We start from the raw sequence: 20,177 nt of genomic DNA on the forward strand, positions 1-20,177 counted from the left end.
TGATATTCCGTCCACATCCCAAGGGAGACTGGCCAGACTTGTTCATTTCATTCCAATATTTGAACTGCGTAATTTTCTGCACGGCACGGTGAATGGCGTTCATTATAGCTGAAGTCAGCGTAGAGTTTTAGGAACCTATTTTTTTCCATTTTAACCAGTACTCTGTAAAAAAAAGCTCGTATTTAAAAATTTGGCCAGAAAACTCGTCCTTCAAATATCGACCCTTATCTTAGCAAAAACTCTCAAACCTGGGTCTAAGGAAGACTTTTGCGAAGTCCCAAGTTTGAAAGTTTTTTCACCAAGATGAGGGTCTGTTAAATCGATCGATATTTGAAGGACGAATTTTCTGGCCAAATTTTTAAATACGTGTTTTTAACTGAACTGGTTAATAACTGATAGGATTTATAGATATTTATTTGTCTGGAAATTAAGCGATCTCTGAAAAATGTAGAGAACCATTTGTTTTCTTATTGTGGAGAATTAAACTAGTATTTTAGAGTGATTCATTATTAACGTTCATGGCTACACGACATGGTTTTGTGTGTTTGTCCGTTATATTTCCGGATGTTAATTTGACCGTTCAGCATCTGGTTCATCCCGAAATATTACCGTTTGGAGACGATGGGTCTCAAATATGTTATTCTCGGATCGGTTTTACTGCCTGTAAGAACTTTAAGTGTGTTGACATTTCCGTAACAAGCACAGAGAGAGAGAGAGAGAGAGAGAGAGAGAGAGAGAGAGAGAGAGAGAGAGAGAGAGAGAGAGAGAGAGATGCTGAACAGAATGAATTCGTGACTGAATGGCGTCAATTTAAAATCTCCAAAGGTCGGCCGGACACCAATAATGGAGTCCAAAGATCATTACATTTCCATTTAGATTTAACCAGTTCATAACTAGCGTACGCTGGAAAAACTCATATTTAAAAATAAAAAAAGAATTTGGCCAGAAAATTCGTCCTTCAAATTATATCCATGGATTTAAATGACCCTTATCTCGGCAAACACTCTCAAACCTGGGACTTCGCCAAGTTTTGTTTAGTCTCAACTTTAAGAGTTTTGGACAAGAAGAGAGCCATTTAAATCGATTGATATTTTAAGGCCGAGTTTTCTGGCCAAATCTTTAATTTTGTTTCCAGAGTACGGCAGTCAACTGGTTTACGTGACTTTGTTCTTTGATTTATTTTTTCTGCCTTCAAATCCTTAAATTAAAATTTTCGGGTATCTCTCTCTCTCTTTCTCTCTCTCTCTCTCTCTCTCTCTCTCTCTCTCTATATATATATATATAATATATATATATATATATATATATCTTTGTTTCTCTCTCTCTTTCTATCTGTCTCCCCCTACTCTCTCTCACCCTCTCTTTCTCCCCCCCCCCCCCCCTTCTCTCTCTCTCTCTCTCTTTCTTTCTTTCTTTCTTTCTCTCTTTCTTTCTCTCTGTCTCCCCTTCTCTCTCTCACCTTCTCTTTCTCCCTCTTTCTCTCTCTCTCTTTATCTCTCTCTTTCTTTCTTTCTTGCTTTCTCTATCTCTCTCTCTCTCTCTTCCTCTATCTTCCCTTCTCTTTCACCCCATTCCCACTCTCTCTCTCTCTCTCTCTCTCTCTCTCTCTCTCTCTCTTTCTCCCTCTCTCCCTCTCTTTCAATATTCTCTCTTACTATTTTAATTTAGTCTATAATATCTGTTTGCTTATCGGGTTGTCTGTCTACCAACCTCCCATTCGTCTATTATCCCTCTGTGCCTGTCTATCCATCTACCCGCATATTCGTCTTTCGCGACGTGTACATATATGCACAGGTCTGACATCCGAACTCACTTATGGGCCTAGTTTAACATTGTTGAAATGGATAATATTTTGTGTCATTTTGTTGTGTTGTTGAGATTTCCATTACAACAATGAGCCCCATAAGGAATTGATTTATCAGACCTGCAAATAAGTGCACGTCTGTCAATTGACGACTTGTCTATTTTGTTTGTTCGTTTGTTTGTCATAATATTCCTGCCTGACCAGATATAATGTTTTCTCATTTCCAGACTCATTTCCTGTGTGTTTTAATTCATTGATTCTCATTCCTTTATGGATGCATTCATTCTTTCATTCGATCGTTCATGCATAGATTCATCTTTCCCTCTATCTATCCATTCATTCTTTCATTCGATCGTTCATGCATAGATTCATCTTTCCCTCTATCTATGCATTCATACTTTCATTCGTTCATTCATGCATAGATTCATCTTTCCCTCTATCTATGCATTCATACTTTCATTCGATCGTTCATGCATAGATTCATCTTTCCCTCTATCTATGCATTCATTCTTTCATTCGATCGTTCATGCATAGATTCATCTTTCCCTCTATCTATGCATTCATACTTTCATTCGATCGTTCATGCATAGATTCATCTTTCCCTCTATCTATGCATTCATACTTTCATTCGATCGTTCATGCATAGATTCATCTTTCCCTCTATCTATCCATTCATTCTTTTATTCGTTATTCATGCACGGATTCATCTATCCCTCTACCTCTGCATTCATTCTTTCATTCCTTCGTTCAGGCATAGATTCATCCATCCCCCTATCTATGCCTTCATTCTTTCATTCCTTCGTTCATGCATAGATTCATCTTTCCCTCTATCTATCCATTCATTCTTTCAATCGTTCATTCATGCATAGATTCATCTGTCTATGCCTTCATTCTTTCATTCGTTCGTTCATGCATAGATTCATCCATCCCTCTATCTATGCCTTCATTCTTTCATTTGTTTGTTCATGCATGGATTCATCTGTCCATCTATTTATGCATTCATTCTTTCATTCTTTTATTAATGTATAGATTCATATATCCCTCTATCTATCCATTCATTCTTTCATTCGTTCATTCATGCATAGATTCATCTATCCCTCTGTCTATGCCTTCATTCTTTCATTCGTTCGTTTATGCATATATTCATCCATCCCTCTATCTATGGCTTCATTCTTTCATTCGTTTATTCATGTATAGATTCATATATCCCTCTATCTATCCATTCATTCTTTCATTCGTTCGTTCATGCATAGATTCATCTTTCCCTCTATCTATGCATTCATACTTTCATTCGATCGTTCATGCATAGATTCATCTTTCCCTCTATCTATTAGCATTCTATACATTTCATTCGATCGTTCATGCATAGATTCATCTTTCCCTCTATCTATGCATTCATAACTTTCATTCGATCGTTCATGCATAGATTCATCTTTCCCTCTATCTATGCATTCATACTTTCATTCGATCGTTCATGCATAGATTCATCTTTCCTCTATCTATGCATTCATACTTTCATTCGATCGTTCATGCATAGATTCATCTTTCCCTCTATCTATGCATTCATACTTTCATTCGATCGTTCATGCATAGATTCATCTTTCCCTCTATCTATGCATTCATACTTTCATTCGATCGTTCATGCATAGATTCATCTTTCCCTCTATCTATGCATTCATACTTTCATTCGATCGTTCATGCATAGATTCATCTTTCCCTCTATCTATGCATTCATACTTTCATTCGATCGTTCATGCATAGATTCATCTTTCCCTCTATCTATGCATTCATACTTTCATTCGATCGTTCATGCATAGATTCTATCCTTTCCCTCTATCTATGCATTCATATTTCATTTCGTATCGTTCATGCATAGATTCATCTTTCCCATCTATCTATGCATTCATTACATTCATTATTCGTTCTCATGCATAGATTCATCTTTCCCTCTATCTATGCATTCATACTTTCATTCGATCGTTCATGCATAGATTCATCTTTCCCTCTATCTATGCACTTCATATCTTTCATTCATCGTTCATGCATAGATTCATCTTCCCTCTATCTATCCATTCTCTTTCATTCGATCTTCATGCATAGATTCATCTTTCCCTCTATCTATGCCTTCATTATTTCATTCGATCGTTCATGCATAGATTATCTTCTTTCTCCCTCTTATCTATGCATCATTCATTTATTTCTCATTTTTCGTTCGTTCATGCATAGATTCATCTTTCCCTCTATCTATCCATTCATTCTTTTATTCGTTTATTCATGCACGGATTCATCTATCCCTCTACCTCTGCATTCATTCTTTCATTCCTTCGTTCAGGCATAGATTCATCCATCCCTCTATCTATGCCTTCATTCTTTCATTCCTTCGTACATACATAGATTCATCTATCCCTCTATCTATCCATTCATTCTTTCATTCGTTCATTCATGCATAGATTCATCTATCCCTCTGTCTATGCCTTCATTCTTTCATTCGTTCGTTCAGGCATAGATTCATCCATCCATCTATCTATGGCTTCATTCTTTCATTCGTTTATTCATGTATAGATTCATATATCCCTCTATCTATCCATTCATTCTTTCATTCGTTCGTTCATGCATAGATTCATCTGTCCATCTATTTATGCATTCATTCTTTCATTCGTTTATTCATGTATAGATTCATATATCCCTCTATCTATGCATTCATTCTCTTTCATTCCTTCGTTCATGCATAGATTCATCTATCCTTCTGTCTATACCCTGATGCTTTCATTAAACCATTAACTCGTAAAATTCGATCATTCATTGATCACACTTTTCTTCTCCTGTTCATATTCTCGCCATTATTTGTTTAATGAGTCTCATTAACTCTATTCATCCATTCATTCACCTATTCATTACTTCATTCACTGACTCACTTAGCCATTCATTCAGTGACCTATTCATCCCATCATCCATCCATCCCGTCCGCCTATTTCTCCTCTTCATCCATTTATTCGTGTAGATTCATTTTCTTTGTCCATCAATCCATTCATCCATCTTTCAACCATTCCATCCATCCACTGATCCATCCATCCACTCATCCATCCACTCACCTATCCATTCATCCACTCTTTCAGTCATCCATCCATTTATCCATCCATCCACTGATCCATTCATCCATCCATCCATCCATCCATCCACTCTTTCATTCATCCATCTATCTATCCATCCATCCACTGATCCATCCATCCATCCATCCATCGATCCATCCGTCCAAGCTTCCAATCATCCATCCATCCACTCATTCATCCATCCATCTCTATCCATCCATCCACTGATCCATCCATCTATCCATCCATCCATCCACTCATTCATCCATCCATCTATCCATCCATCCACTGATCCATCCATCCATCCATCCATCCATCCACTCATTCATCCATCCATCCATCCATCCATCCATCCATCCACTCTTCCATTCATCCATCTATCCATCCACTCTTTCATCCATCCATCTATCCATCCATCCACTCTTCTATTCATCCATCCATCCATCCACCCATCCACCATTCATTCATTCATTCATTCATTCATCTTGTTTATCGATTATCCCCACTTTTCCCCCTTGCATCCTCTCATCCTTATTAGTTCAATAAACGTCTCATTAGCTCTATATTTTGTATTAGGAATTAAATTTCACATTCTGTCTGTTTAGTTTTGAGATCGATCTGTGTGTCCTGTGTGTCTGTGTGTCCACTGCTCATCAATATCGCTGACATTATCGTTGTCAGTGATGTTATCCTCATTATTATTATCATCATCATCATCATCATCATCGACATCATCACTATCATTACTGTATAATTTTTTGTAATGCAAAGTTTGATGAGATATTTTTTAACCCTGAGCCAGTCCAATCCCGAGGTAAAGTCCGTAGAATCCAAATAAATATTATTGGGTTCCAATTGGGTTCCTCTGCTGAATGAAAAGAAAATGGAAACGCACGGAGTGTAGATATCGTTAACTTATAGATAGAATGAAGTTGGCATCAGTCAGTCTTTCTTATCGCTTTTTGCCATACGCGTTTATGAGTAATTTTCACTAAATTGTATTAACCAGACTATAGATAGTATGGCGGGTGGTTGGATGGGAGCATCACCCTTGAATCATATACCTATGATGTTCGCATGGGTGTACGATCCGATAGTGATGTCGTTTCTTCTTCTCTTTACTAGCCTATCCTGCTTCTTTGGTTTGTGATTGTATTTTTGACAGGGGATATTTTTTTTTCTGTAAATCTTCTGCCTGTTTGTTCTTGGTTATTTGTAATTTAGCTTATGATATTTTTAGGTTATGATTTTGATTTACATTTGTACTATTTTTGTTAGATTGCTTCTTTTTTTGTTTCAGCGGTCTCTCATATAACCTCAATTGTGTTGGAAGAGACCTAAAGCAACAAACAAACAAACAAACAAACATAGATAGTATGCGTTTGGTTAAGAAGCTCATAACATTGCCATCCGGAAGTATAACGTACCAACACACAAAACTGTGTGTAACCTTGAACGTTTATAGTCTGGTTAATACAGTTTAGTGGGAATTACTCATAAACGCGGATGGCAAATCACAATAACAAAGACCCGAGTGACGTCATCTGTCGTTCTATCTATAGCCTGACGCTAAAAACCCACAGACCCATATTTCGGCGTCATTTTTAATTTTGTGGACCGACCATCTAGTGAGTTTTCGTTAGTAGTGCTCAAAGAAACGAGTGACCTCATTGGTTGAACTATTGATTACAACTCACGATTTGTTTTCTTTTGTGGCCAAAGACTTGTCTTTTGACGTCATTTGGGGATGAGTGCGTAGCTACGAAGCCATCTTTAACTTATAGCCTGACACCGTAGCCATCGTTATGTTATAGCCTGATACTGAAATCCAAAAGGACTGGCAGTTTGACGTCATTATTTGGTTTTTGCACCGCCTAGTGAGTTGTCCTTAGTAGAGCTCATGGAAACAAGTTATTTCATTGGTTGAACTATTGAATACAATTCACGATTTGTTTTCTTTTGTGGCAAAAGACTGGCATTTTGACGTCATTTTTTGGTCAGTATCAGGCCATAACTTTACGAAGGCCACGCTGACACTGACCAAATAATGACGTCAAAATGCCAGTCTTTTTGCGTTTCAGTGTCAGGCTAAAACTTAACGATGGCTATGCTAAGACCCACATTTTTCGTCATTTTTAGGTTTGTGGACCACCTAGTGAGTTGTCGTTAGTAGTGCTCAAGGAAACGAATGATCTCATTGGTTTAACTGTTGAGTACAACTCACGATTTGTTTTCTGTTGTGGCCAGAGACTTGCTTTTTGACGTCATTTGGGGGCGAGTGTCAGCCAATCGTTTAAGGAGGACACGCACGGAGAGACGACAATTATTATTTTCTGTTTTGTACGAAATAATACATATATATGATTATACATATATTTATATATATTTTCTATCAATATATATTATATATATATATATATATATATATATATATATATATATTCGTACTATTCAGAAAATATTAATTAATTTAAAGTATTTTTTTAGTTACACATAGTGTGTTGGCATGTTATCTTCGGCTGGCGAAGTGTTGTGAAATTTTTGGCCAAACACACAGCATCCATACATCAACTCCTTTCATCGGTGAAAATTTAAAAAAAAAAAAAATAGGGTGTGTGGATTGTGTGTTTTAACGGGATATGGTCTAATTATAATTGGATTCAGTAGTCTAATGTCACCCCGCCCGGCAACGGCGGCCATCTTGGTTCTAAACAAAGAAAATCATTACTGTTTATTCTTCATGCTGGCTAGAACTTTTCATATGCCTTGTGATCAGAATGTGTAAAAATCAAAACATGATCAAATTTATGGGGTTTTTTTTCCCTCTGGAAACGCTTTTTTGCTCACCGGAGAAATATTTCATACGGGCGTCCGCCATTGTTCCGATAGTTTAGAGCCAGTGTTATTAAGTTACCATGCGTCACTAGGAAGGAAGTGACGTTACGACTGTTGAAGAGTATTATTATTCCTTCATAAATGACCTTTGACATTTTCGACATTGACTCCAATCCACAGTGATTGTTATATTGCGTGTGTGCGTGTATAGATGTTTACACGTGTGTTTGCGTGTGTATTTTTCTTATATATAAAGGTATCATCAGTTTGTCCTCAAGAGTCATAAAATCCCGAGCCGGAGTTTAATCAGCTTCAGTAGCGTTAAAAAACAAAAACAAGAAAAAAAACAACAAAACAAAACTAGAGCATTCGTATAGTGCAATATCCGCTTAATAACGTGCTCAAAGCGCTTTACATGAGGTCCCTAGCCAGCAGCAACCCTTAACATGTAAGACGAGACATGACGCCTATTTATTATTAGACAATAATACAATTTATTTTCCGACCGAGACGACGCTGTTAACGGACAGGTACTCATTTTACACCTGATTACGGTGAGAGAATGTGTGTAAAGAGCCTTTTTCCAAAGACTATGCGCCTCTACTGAGAGCGGGACTCGTACCCAAGACCTTCAAATCCGAAGTCGAGTGTCATCCATAAAAACGTATAATTTCGGACTCAAATCCGTTCTCGAGTTTGTAACAAACAAGCAAAAGAAAAAAGTTCTAACCGTAATACTTCAGCCCTACCGTTCTAATACGCTTCAACAGTCGTGACGTCACTTCCCTCGTAATGACGCATAGTAACTTAGTATCTGGCTCTAAACTATCGGAACAATGGCGGACGCCCTTATGAAATATTTCTCCGACGAGCATAAAAGTGTATCCAGAGGAGAAAATCATTATAAATCTGATCATGTTTTGACTTTTACACATTCTGATCACAAGACAGATGAAAAGTGAAGAATAAAAATTACCGATTTACTTTGTTTAGAACCACTATGGCCGCCGTTGCTGGGCGACGTGACATCAGAATATTGAATCCAGTTGTATTTATTATTTTTTTTTACTTCCCTTTATTTATCACATAGGGGAAATTTGTCTCCAGGGTCAATTCCAAGGGAATACTGGAATAACCCAGGCGTCAGCCGCAGTGCAGCGCCGCAAATTGAGCTAGGGCGAGGGTGACTTGCTGAAGGCCACACGGCGCAGCGGCGGGTGATCGAACTCGGTACCTTTCGGGTACAAAGTAAAGACCGTACCGCTGAGCCACGCTACCCCATTTTAGGCCGAATGAAGAAGGGTTTTGAGCTCGGAACGGTCCGTATTTTTTTTTTCTTTTGAAGCCAGCATATTTATTTTTGCACATAATTTTTTCACAGTCCATACGTTTTCCTCTTCCTTTTACTATCGCCGAAATGGCCTTAAAGTTTCGCAAGTACCGCAACAACCCCCAAAACACACAAACAGTTCCTTCTTATTACTTGAAATGCGAACTCTAAATACCTCCCGCTGAACACATAATAAGTCGCTGTTAATGATTCGCACTAATTTAAACGTGCCCGTTATACTATGGCTTTGGTGATGCTGAGCCCTGATTTCATGTTGACTTTTCCGATTTTCGTTTTGATAAGAATCCCTCATTATTTGCAGCTCTGTGTGATTTTAAAATAAAAACATTACGTTTTGTATAAATAGAATGAAGTTGACGTAATTCTCGTCTTTGTTATTGCTTTTTGCCATCCGCTTTTATGAGGAAACTGACTAAACTGTATTAACCAGACTATAAAAGTTCACGGAGTTTTATGCGTTGGTCCGTTGGTCTTTTTAAAAATAGTTTTTTTGCCATCCGCGTTTATGAGTATTTTTCACTAAACTCCATTAACCAGATTATAGATAGAATGCGCTTGGCTAAGCAGCTCATAACATTGCCATCCGGAAGTATAACGGACCAACACACAAAACTATGTGTAACCATAAACTTTTATAGTCTGGTTAATACAGTATAGTGATAATCACTCACAAACGCGGATGGCAAAATACAATAACAAAGTCTTGAGTGACGTTAACTTCGTTCTATCTATAGATATGCGCTTGTCTAAGAAGCTCACAGCATTGTCATCCGGAAATACAACGGACCAATACACAAAACTATGTATAACCTTAAACGTTTATTTATAGTCTGGTTAATACAGTTATGTAAGAATTGCTCATAAACGCGGATGGCCAAAAAAAAAAAAAAAAAAAACAATAACAAAGACCCGAGTGACGTCAATTTCATTCTATCTATCGACATCAGCACACAGACGACCTCCACATGAATCCAGTTTCAGATGAAATGCCACGCGTATATTTTAGCTATAAATATTGAGCTGATTGCGTGCCTTTGATGTGTGCTGACAGTTTAAACTGCTGGTCTGGCCTTTAGCATTATCAGGATGATTGACTTGTTCGTGGTTTGTTGATTAAAAAAATATTTTGAAGAAGAAGAAGAAGAAGAAGAAGAAGAAGAAGGAGGAGGAGGAGGAGGAGGAGGAGGAGGAGGAGGAGGAGAGAAGAAGAGAAGAAGAGAAGAAGAGAGAAGAAGAGAGAAGAGAAGAAGAAAGAAGAAGAAGAAGAAGAAGAAGAAGAAGAAGAAGAAGAAGGAAGAGAAGGAAGAGAAGAGAAGAAGAGAAGAAGAAGAAGAAGAAGGAGAGAGAAGGAGAGAAGAAGAAAAAGAAGAAGAAGAAGAGAAGAAGAGAAGGAGGAGGAGGGAGGAGAAGAGAAGAAGAAGAAGAAGAAGAAGAAGAAGAAGAAGAAGAAGAGGAGGAGGAAGAAGGAGAAAGAGGAGAACAAGAAAAAAAGAAAAAGAAGAAGAAGAAGAGAAGGAGGAGGGGGAGAAGAAGAAGAAGAAGAAGAAGAAGAAGAAGAAGAAGAAGAAGAAGAAAGAAGAGAGAAGAAGGAAGAGAGAAGAGGAAGGAGGAGGAGAGAGAGAGAAGAAGAAGAAAGAAGAAGAAGAGAAGAGAAGAAGAAGAAGAAGAAGAAGAAGAAGAGAGAGAGAAAAGGATAAAGAAAAGAGAAAAGGACATTTGTGTTACATTAAGTGGGTACCAGATGAAGATAGAATAGTCATATAGCAAAACCAATACAATGTATTGTGGCATTAGCTTACCATTATATATATTTTTTTATCCTCCTCTTATCCTCCTATACCTCCTCCTCCTCCTCCTCCTCCTCCTCCTCCTCCTCCTCTCTCTCTCTTCTTCTTCTTCTTCTTCTTCTTCTTCTTCTTCTTCTTCTTCTTCTTCTTCTTCTTCTTCTTCTTCTTCTTCTTCTTCTTCTTCTTCTTCTTCTTCTTCATCATCATCTTCTCGTATTCATGACACAATTATAGCGTGTAAAAATGTATGATATAACCCTCTCCTTACGAACCATAGAAAAATATTCACATTCGTTACGATCTAACCAGCACTTTTATCATTCAGATTTCTTTTGCAAACCACACAATTTAAAGAAAAATGTTTTATTATATATTATATCTGACTGTCAAAACACTGATCTAGAGTTTATTTTGCTGATCAATATTATGCATAGAATGTATTTGTTGCTTTTCTGTTTGAGTAAGAAAACATGTTTTTGTGTTCGGTGAGTTTGAAATGTTGGGGAAAATTATGAAAATGGTTGGTAAGAAAAGGGTTAACTCTCTCCTTACCAGCCATTTTCAGGATTAACCCCAAAACTTCACTCCCAACCTATACAAAACTAGATTTATTTCACTCAATTTCAAAAGCTGTTAGCTCTTGCTATAAATATTTCTTTCTGCTAAACGAGCTCTTCAACACAATGTTAATATTATACTTTAACTATAGCAAATATTTTTGTTCAAATAATATGATGTACAAAATAAATTAGAATGATAAAAATGTTGGCTGCATCGTAACGAATGTGACGATTTCCTATAGTTGGTAAGGAGAGGGTTAAAGTAAGAATAGGATGATCGAAGAAAAAACTCAAACGGAATGCATCTGAATACTAAAAGCAACTTAATTAGCAACAATTCTCTAGCAAAAGCGTTTGAAATAAAAAGTGAAAGGTATCATCAGAAACGAAAGGGAAGTACTTTCGTCTAAACAGGTTAGGAATTTGCTACCGTAATCTGTTAAAACAAGTATTTAAGATTTTGGTCATAAAACGCATCCTTCAAATATCGATCGCTGGGATGTGGGGTCTTAAACTTCTGATCTCCCATGGTGGGCTGGGGGTCATTTGCTGTGTCTTCATTCCCTCCTTTAGATAGTCTGCGCTTGGCTAAGAAACTCATAACATTGCCATCCGGAAGTATAACGGACCAACACACAAAACTGTGTGTATCCATGAACGTTTATAGTCAGGTTAATACAGTTCAGTGAGCATTACTCATAAACGCGGATGGCAAAATACAATAACAAAGACCTGAGTGACGTCATCTTCGAGCCATCTATAGATAGAACGAAGATGACGTAACTAGAGTCTTTGTTATTATTTTTTTTTTTGCCATCTGCGTTTAGGAGTAATTCTCACTAAACGTTATTAATCAGACTATTAACGTTTAAGATTATACATAGTTCTGTGTGTTTTTTCGTTATACTTCCGGATCGCAATGTTGTGAGCTTCTTAGCCAAGCGCATACCATCTATATTTGTCTTCTGAATTGCTTTCTGTCTTTGTCCTGGAATGGGATTGCATGGTTTTGTGCTGGCCCCTGTCGGAGTCCTTGGCTGAGAGGGAAACAAAATCAAATGTAAAGTGTTTGTTTAGAGATGTGAGATTATTTTTCCTTGTAGACTCTAAATCATCTCTCGGTTATGTTCTGATAGTTTTATTTTATATTTTGAACCTATCTTGTAAACATTTCAGTAAATTCCTCTTATTAGGATCTTGTGCTGATGTCTGGATGATACTTTTAGGTTATCTCAGACTTAGCACATTGATGGTATGCTCTAGGAATCTACACATATTCTCTATTTCAGCCAATTTCCCTTTGTCTAACTTGCTTAATTCAATGTTTTTGACTATCCCGCTGCCTTCCTTTTTACTGGCGCTGATATAAACTAAGCGTGTCGCCAGCGTCGTAAAACCCTTACAAACCAAATAAAACAAAAAAGAAATTTTCATCAATGAAAAATGACCTCATCTTGGGAAAAACTCCCAAATTTGGGACTTCAAGAAGTCTCATATTTCAGAGGGTATTTTTAAAAAAGATCCATACAATTCCTTTTTGTGTCAAAAATATTTTTTTTTGCCGCAGTCATATGTCTCAAACAATGGGGGCGGGGGAGATGAAAATTAGGTATAGATAAAATGAAGATGACGTTACTCTGGTCTTGGTTATTGTTTTTCGCCATCCGCGTTTATGAGTAATTCTCACTAACCTTTATTATCCTGACTATAAAAGTTCATGGTTACAGTTTTGTGTATTGGTCCGTTATACTTCCGGATGGCAATGTTGTGGGCTTCTTAGCCAAAAGCACACTATCTATAATCTTTTCGCTTTTTATGTGATATACATAAATCTTTCTACAAAATCGGATGTTTATGTTATAAAGTTGAAATAACATCCCTTTGACTGTTCCTTTATTGCCTCGTGAAATACAGAACAAAGTTTGCCAATATAAACACTTCACAGTGTATTTAGAATTGAACTCGGTGTGTACATTAGGTCATAAAGTTCATGTTATTATTTCGTTTTGTCTTTGTTTGGTTGTGGCTTTTATAGTTCGGGGGGAGGGGGGGGGTAATTTTTTTTCTTTCTTTTCTTCGTGGGTTTTTATTTTTATTTTTTTTTGGATTGGGGGGGGGGAGGAGGGGTCTCTTTATCTTCTTTTTTTTTTTTGGTTTATTTTTCATGAAGTTATGGTCAGATGTATGAGAAAGGCATCCAGCAACTTTTCCCAAAGTTCATACTTTTTCAACTTGACTAGCTGTAAAATATATTTAGAAGTGAAATAATTAAGCTTTGGTATTTCTCGAAGATGAACAAAAAAGGGTGCATTTAATCATTTATGCAAGAACTCATTTTTTATAAAAATTGACCTTCTATCTAAACTTGGCAATATCTCAGTTCAAACCTTTTCACCATCCGACTGATTATGTCATTCACTGTAACAAATGTCCCAACGTCAACGTCCACTTCTGGATCTTCACGTCACGCTCCGGTGTCCTTCTCACGCCTCGTCCAAGGGTCTCCCTCTCCTCTTTGTTCCCTGCGGGGTCCATCTGAGTAGTAGTAGCAGTCGCGTATGGCTACACCTCCAAATTCATTTCGTCAACCCAGTTCGAAAGTCTTCCTCCGCCCTAAGGACGTTTTCATAGCCACCTTCAAGTTTAGTTACTGGACAGTGGAGGACGATTTGATCGCTGGTCTCTGGGGCTGCCTGACATTTCCGGTAGGTATTGTATCAGGTATTGTAACAAAGAAGTCCTGAGAAGGATCGGAATAAAATCACCAATTCTTCTTCAAACTGTAAAGACATTGAAACTGAGCTATTCTGGCCACACGACTCGCCACGAATCATTAGAAAAGCACATTCTGCAGACAGAATAGGGTAGACAGGGTAGACGGCAAGAGAGGAAGAGGTAGACCAACAAGAAGCTGGAAACAAGATAGATGTGAATGGCTGGGAATTGACAACAACTCAAGCAAGTAGACTGGCGGAAAACCGTAATCTGTTTCGCAAGAAAGTTCGGGAAGCAACGCCCTACCCAGGATCAGCTGACTAGATGATTGTATCACTGTTCCCAAGTTTCCATCTGCGCATGCTTGATGCAGTTCTGCCATGTCCTTTAATATGCGATTTGAGGAAACCCAGTATTTCCTGGCATTGTGGAATGCAGGCACCCTTGTGGTTGGATCTTTTATGGTGTTTTCTACTCTTGGTGTTTCCCTGTTCCACATTTCTCTCCAGTTTTCCTCCATTCATCCGGAGGACATGATCAGTCCATATATCCATCTTCTCTTCACAAGAAGAAGAAATACAGATTCTTGCCCTGTTCTCTTCATCGTTTATTTTTTTTATTTTATCGTGCTTTACGCGTCAAAATATATTTTTCGTAAAACTTGATGTGTGCCGAGAAAAGAATAATTCTTGAATTGCTAGGTTAAAAGAAGGAGGGGTGGGGTGGGGTTGGGGGGGGGGTTGTTATTTGTATTCGTTTTTTGTGTGTGTGGTTGGACATTTTTTTTTTGTTTCTTTTTTTTTCTTTTTTGTTGGGTGTTGTTGATTTTTGAAAAGTTTGTTTTGTTTTGTTTTTCTTTTTTGTTTTTTTTTTACACAAGGACGCCTTGTATTACGCTGGAGTAAAATCGGGTTTACCCCCCCCCCCCCCCCCCCCCCCCCCCCCAAAAAAAAAAATTTTAAAAATTAAAAAGATTAAACGGTTATAATAAATTACATTGTCCTCCCACAATTTTTTACAATAACTTAATAATAATGATTTATGCGTGTGTGTTCGTGTATATAAACGTGTGTGTGTATGTAAGTATGTATGCATGTGTGTGTGTGTGTGTCTTTGTCGAATGCTATTAGAAGACCTTTTTGGCATGGCCTCATATCCATAATAATATAATATAATATATTATTATTATTATTTATTGTATCCAGCGTTCCTTCAATGATCGATGTATTCCACTTCCACTCTTCAGGGGGCAGGACATTCATCGTTTGTCATTGTCCTACAGTTTGGAGTTTTGTTTTGTTTTGTTTTGGCCGTCTCTTTTTTTTTTTTTTTTTTTTTTTTTTTTTTTTTTTTTTTTTTTTTGCTGCTGAGAGAGAAAAAAAAACAAACTATGACAGTCATGAATGATAGTGGTGCTGGTGGTTATAATGGTGATGTTGAGGATGACGATGGTGATGATATGATGATGATTTAATAATATGATAAATAATATAATTTATAATAATATTATATTATTATTATTATTATTATTATTATTATTATATTATTATTATTATTTATTATTGTTATTATTATTATTATTATTATTATTTATTATTATTATTATATTATTATTATTATTATTGTTATTATTTTATTATTATTATTATTATTTATTATTATTATTATTATTTATTTATTATTATATTTTATTATTATTATTTATTAATTTATTATTATTATTTTATTATTATTTATAATTATTGTTTATGTATAATATTATTATTATAATTGTTAAATATTATTATTATTATTTATTATTATTTTATTATATTAATATATATTATTAAATTTTATTATTTTTATTTTTTTATTTTAGTATGATAGTTCGTTCGCAACGTCGTCATAATCCATCTTCTGCTGGCTACAACCTTGGTCGTAAATCCATTCATTTTTGTTTTTGTATTGTATCTTGCTATCATCATTAAAAAAAAAATTATTTTGTTGTTTTCTTTTGTTTCGTTTCCTTTTTGTTTTTGGTTGATCTTTTAGATATTTTAGGGGGGGGGGGGTAATTCTCTCGTTTTAGTTTATTTCCTTATTGTTTGTTTTCTTTTCTTTTCGTTTGTCTTTGTTTATTTTCTTTCTTTCTTTTTGTCTTTTGTTTTTGTTTTTTTTTTATTTGTTTGTTTTTTTTTTGTTTTTTTTTTTTTTTTTTTTTTTTGGGGGGGGGGGGGGTCATTTCTTTTTGGTATTGATGTTTTTTGGTTTGTTTGTTTTGTGACATGTTTGTTGTTTTGTTTTTTTTTTCTAGGGGGGGATGTGGGGGGGGGGGGATCTTGTTTGTTTTGCTTTTTTGTCTTTGATTTTTTTTTTGGGGGGGGGGATGTTTACTTTTATTTACCCCACATTTGAAATTTAAGCCGGAAATTCAATTTTAACCCTCAGGCGAACACTGTTTTGAAAAAAAAAATACAACTGGTCATATCTTTGTGTGTGGGCGTATGTCGTGTGGGTGCATATATGTTTGTGTGTATATATATATATATATATATATGTGTGTGTGTGTGTGTGTGTGTGTGTGTGTGTGTGTGTGTGATTGATTAGTCTGACCTAACAACTGTTAAGTCACGTCATTTAAACTGAAAGATTGCGGCCATACAACTCGTCCTTCAAATATCGATTGTAAAGTTATAGTTTGGGTGAGTGAAAGGATATCACGTAATTGTTCAGGCGTAACGAGGTTACACTGATGGTGTAGGGTACGCGCGGCGTATCGCTACTTATTGTTTCGTTCATAAAGCGAGTGAACCACGAACTATGAAAGGCCGGTGTGAAGGGCCTTAATACTTTAATTTGATTAAAGTCTAGATAATGTTGTTTTGATATAATGTTGTGGTCATCGCTTGATGTTTTAACTTTTTGAACTGACGAAGCGTCAGCTGTTATTACTGATTTTGCTATTGTTTGTTTGACAATAGGTATACTGGGTAGATTTTTATCTGCATTCAGCTGATCCTTCTCTTTTTATATTATTCAATCTATCGATTTTCTAAGTACGTTGCGATAAATATTTTGTCATTATGGATGTGGAACGATTGTTAAAATGTGGGGAAAAGTTGGGTTTACATGGCGACGAACTGAGAGTGTGGGTGGAAGAAAAGTTGGAACGGGACAGGGAGGAAAAGGAGAGAGAGAGGTGTGAGAAAGAGAAAGAGCGTGATGCAGTCGCAGAACAAACGAAACAACAAGCTCTTCTTGTTGAAAGGCAGCTGGAACTAGAGCGCCTAAAAATTGAAAATTCAGTGGTCCGGTTCGAACCCCTTCCTCCACTGACAGTGAACCCTCGACTGGCAGTTGTGGGGCTAAAAGTCCTCGCCTGCCATATTTTGATGAATCGAAAGATCAGATAGATAGCTATCTACTCAGGTTTGAAAGATATGCAACCGTAAATCGATGGAGAGAAGAAGATTGGGCGATTCATTTGTCGGCGTTGCTTAGAGGCAATGCGTTGGACGTGTACACTCGCTTGGACGAGGTAGACGCTACCCAGTATGATAAGGTAAAGTGCGCGTTATTGAAACGCTACAATTTAACGGAAGACGGCTTCTTAGAGCGTTTCCGTAAAAGTAAACCAGAAATAGGAGAAAGGATGGGTCAGTTTCGAACCCGTATATCCACATATCTGGAAAAGTGGATAACTATGTCCGGCAAGGATAGAACAAATCCTGAGGACATCTTGGACTTGATTGTTAAAGAACAGCTCGTAAATGTTTGTAACAAGGAGCTGATGGTTTTCCTGAAGGAAAGAAAACCAAATACATCTATGGAAGTAGTCGACACTGTAGAGAAATATGTCGAAGCGCACGGGACTGCCGGCGCTTTCTCAAGAACTGTGTCATATCAGAACGACAAGGTTCCAAGCAAACAGCAAGATGGTCACAAACCTGTCATGAAACCACCTACTTCAGTAATTAGATGCCACAACTGTTTTAAAGTTGGACATTTGAAGAGGGATTGTAAGAGCAGACCACAAATCTCTGCAATACAAAGAGACACGAAATGTGGATACTGTGGTCGTAGGTACCACTCCACTGAGCAGTGCTGGGAAAGAAAAAGGATGGAGAATACTGATAAGAAGACTTTTGGAGTAGCGGCTATGAATACTCCAGAACCGCTGCCATGTTGTAACAATGCACAACATCATGTTGCTAACAATGGTATCATGAACAACACTAACTCTCAACGTCAAGCGCCGAGGGAAAATAAAGAATTTTGACAATTAATTACGGTGTCCGCAGCATGTTCGGGACACGCGATAGAGACGACAGGTATGCCGGTCGCCATTGGTTGGATAAATGGACAAAGAGTTAAAGTGTTGAGAGACAGCGGCAGTAGTTGTGTTGTGATTAGAAAAGGCCTTGTGAGTAGAGAAAAGAAAGAACAAGAAAAGAGAGTGAAGGTCAGTCTAGCTGATGGGAAGACTGTGAGTGCCCCACTAACTGAAGCGTGGCTTGATTGTCCATATTACAAGGGAAGAGTGACGGCTCTAGAAATGGCCTCACCTTTGTATGACGTCATTTTGGGAAATATACCAGGAGTCAAATGCCCAGGAACGCCAATAAAATATGACGATCACTCTGATTCAGTCCACGAGAATCTCATGAGAAATGATTGTGAGCACTCAGCTCAAGCAGCACAGACGAGGGCACAAAAAGAAAAGAGAATGAAACCATTGATCACTGCCCCTCAGTGGAAACAGGTGTTAGTAAGGCTGTTTTGAAAGAAAAACAGACCAAAGACGAGACATTGAAATGTGCGAGAGAGGCAGCAGTTACGAAAGAAGTGAAAAAGACTGGTGCCAATAATAAAAGTTGGTTTGAATATGATAGAGGGGTTCTAGTACGATATTTTCAATCACCAAAGATTGAGCACGGTGACGTGATTAGACAAGTCATGGTCCCAAAAGATTTGCGAGAGACAGTGATGCGTTTAGCTCATGAGTCCATACTCTCTGGACATCTCGCTGCCAAGAAAACGACTGAGCACATTCTCAGCAATTTCTACTGGCCCAACATTTGGGATGACGTCACCCGCTTCTGTAGATCGTGTGACCAATGTCAAAGGTCAACGGCAAAAGGAATGACCCCAAAAGTGCCTCTGACTGAAGTTCCGCTGATAGACGAACCATTTAGTCGAGTAGCGGTAGATTTGGTAGGACCAATTATTCCTGCATCAAATAGAGGGAATCGCTTCATGCTTACTGTGGTAGATTACTGCACACGGTACCCGGAAGCTGTAGCCTTGAAAAACATAGAAACCGCGACAGTTGCGGAAGGCCTCGTCGACATTTTCAGTAGGACGGAGATACCAAAAGAGATATTAAGTGACAGAGGTACACAGTTCACCTCAGATTTGATGAAAGAAGTCTGTAGACTACTGTCTGTGAAACAACTTACCACAAGTCCATATCACCCTCAATGTAATGGGCTGGTGGAGAAGTTTAATGGCACTCTCAAAGGGATGCTTAAGAGATTGGCAACAGAGAGACCGTCAGATTGGGATCGATATCTCAATGCGGCCCTGTTTGCCTACCGTGAAGCACCACAGGAGTCCTTGGGCTTCTCCCCTTTTGAATTGTTGTTCGGTCGCCCAGTACGAGGCCCGATGACAATTCTCAGAGAGTTGTGGACGGAGTCTATTGAGGACGAAGAGGTAAAGACAACATACCAATATGTTGTAGACCTAAAAGAAAAACTTGAGACTACTATCCATATGGCCCATGAAAATTTAAAGAGGGCCTCAAAAAGGCATAAGGCATATTTCGATAGAAAAGCCAAGATGCGCAACTTCAAAGAAGGTGACAAAGTGTTGTTGTTGCTCCCGACAAAGCACAACAACATTGAATTGAAATGGCAAGGTCCATTTGAAGTTCAACGTGTAGTTGGACATAATAATTATGTAATACAGGCTGGTACTTCAAAGAAAACGTACCACGCAAATTTATTGAAACGGTACTATGACCGGAGCACCGCGGACATAAACGGAAGTGGAATT

General features: G+C 37.5%; 2 protein-coding genes across 5 annotated transcripts in view; both read left to right on the forward strand.

Moving 5' to 3' along the window:
• The window catches only part of LOC144956961 (neo-calmodulin-like), a 425,832-nt gene that overhangs the window by 373,588 nt on the left and 32,067 nt on the right, over positions 1-20,177 (forward strand). The window lies entirely within an intron of this gene.
• On the forward strand, positions 17,204-18,411 carry LOC144957089 (uncharacterized). Its single transcript, XM_078888053.1, has 2 exons — positions 17,204-17,283; positions 17,460-18,411. Exons 1-2 carry the CDS (start codon positions 17,204-17,206, stop codon positions 18,397-18,399), a joined length of 1,020 nt encoding a protein of 339 aa, XP_078744179.1. The 3' UTR covers positions 18,400-18,411.

Source organism: Berghia stephanieae, chromosome 11, assembly GCF_034508935.2.
Source record: "Berghia stephanieae isolate SIO BIC M18660-M18661 chromosome 11, UCSD_Bste_1.3, whole genome shotgun sequence".
Taxonomy (NCBI): Eukaryota; Metazoa; Mollusca; class Gastropoda; order Nudibranchia; family Aeolidiidae; genus Berghia; species Berghia stephanieae.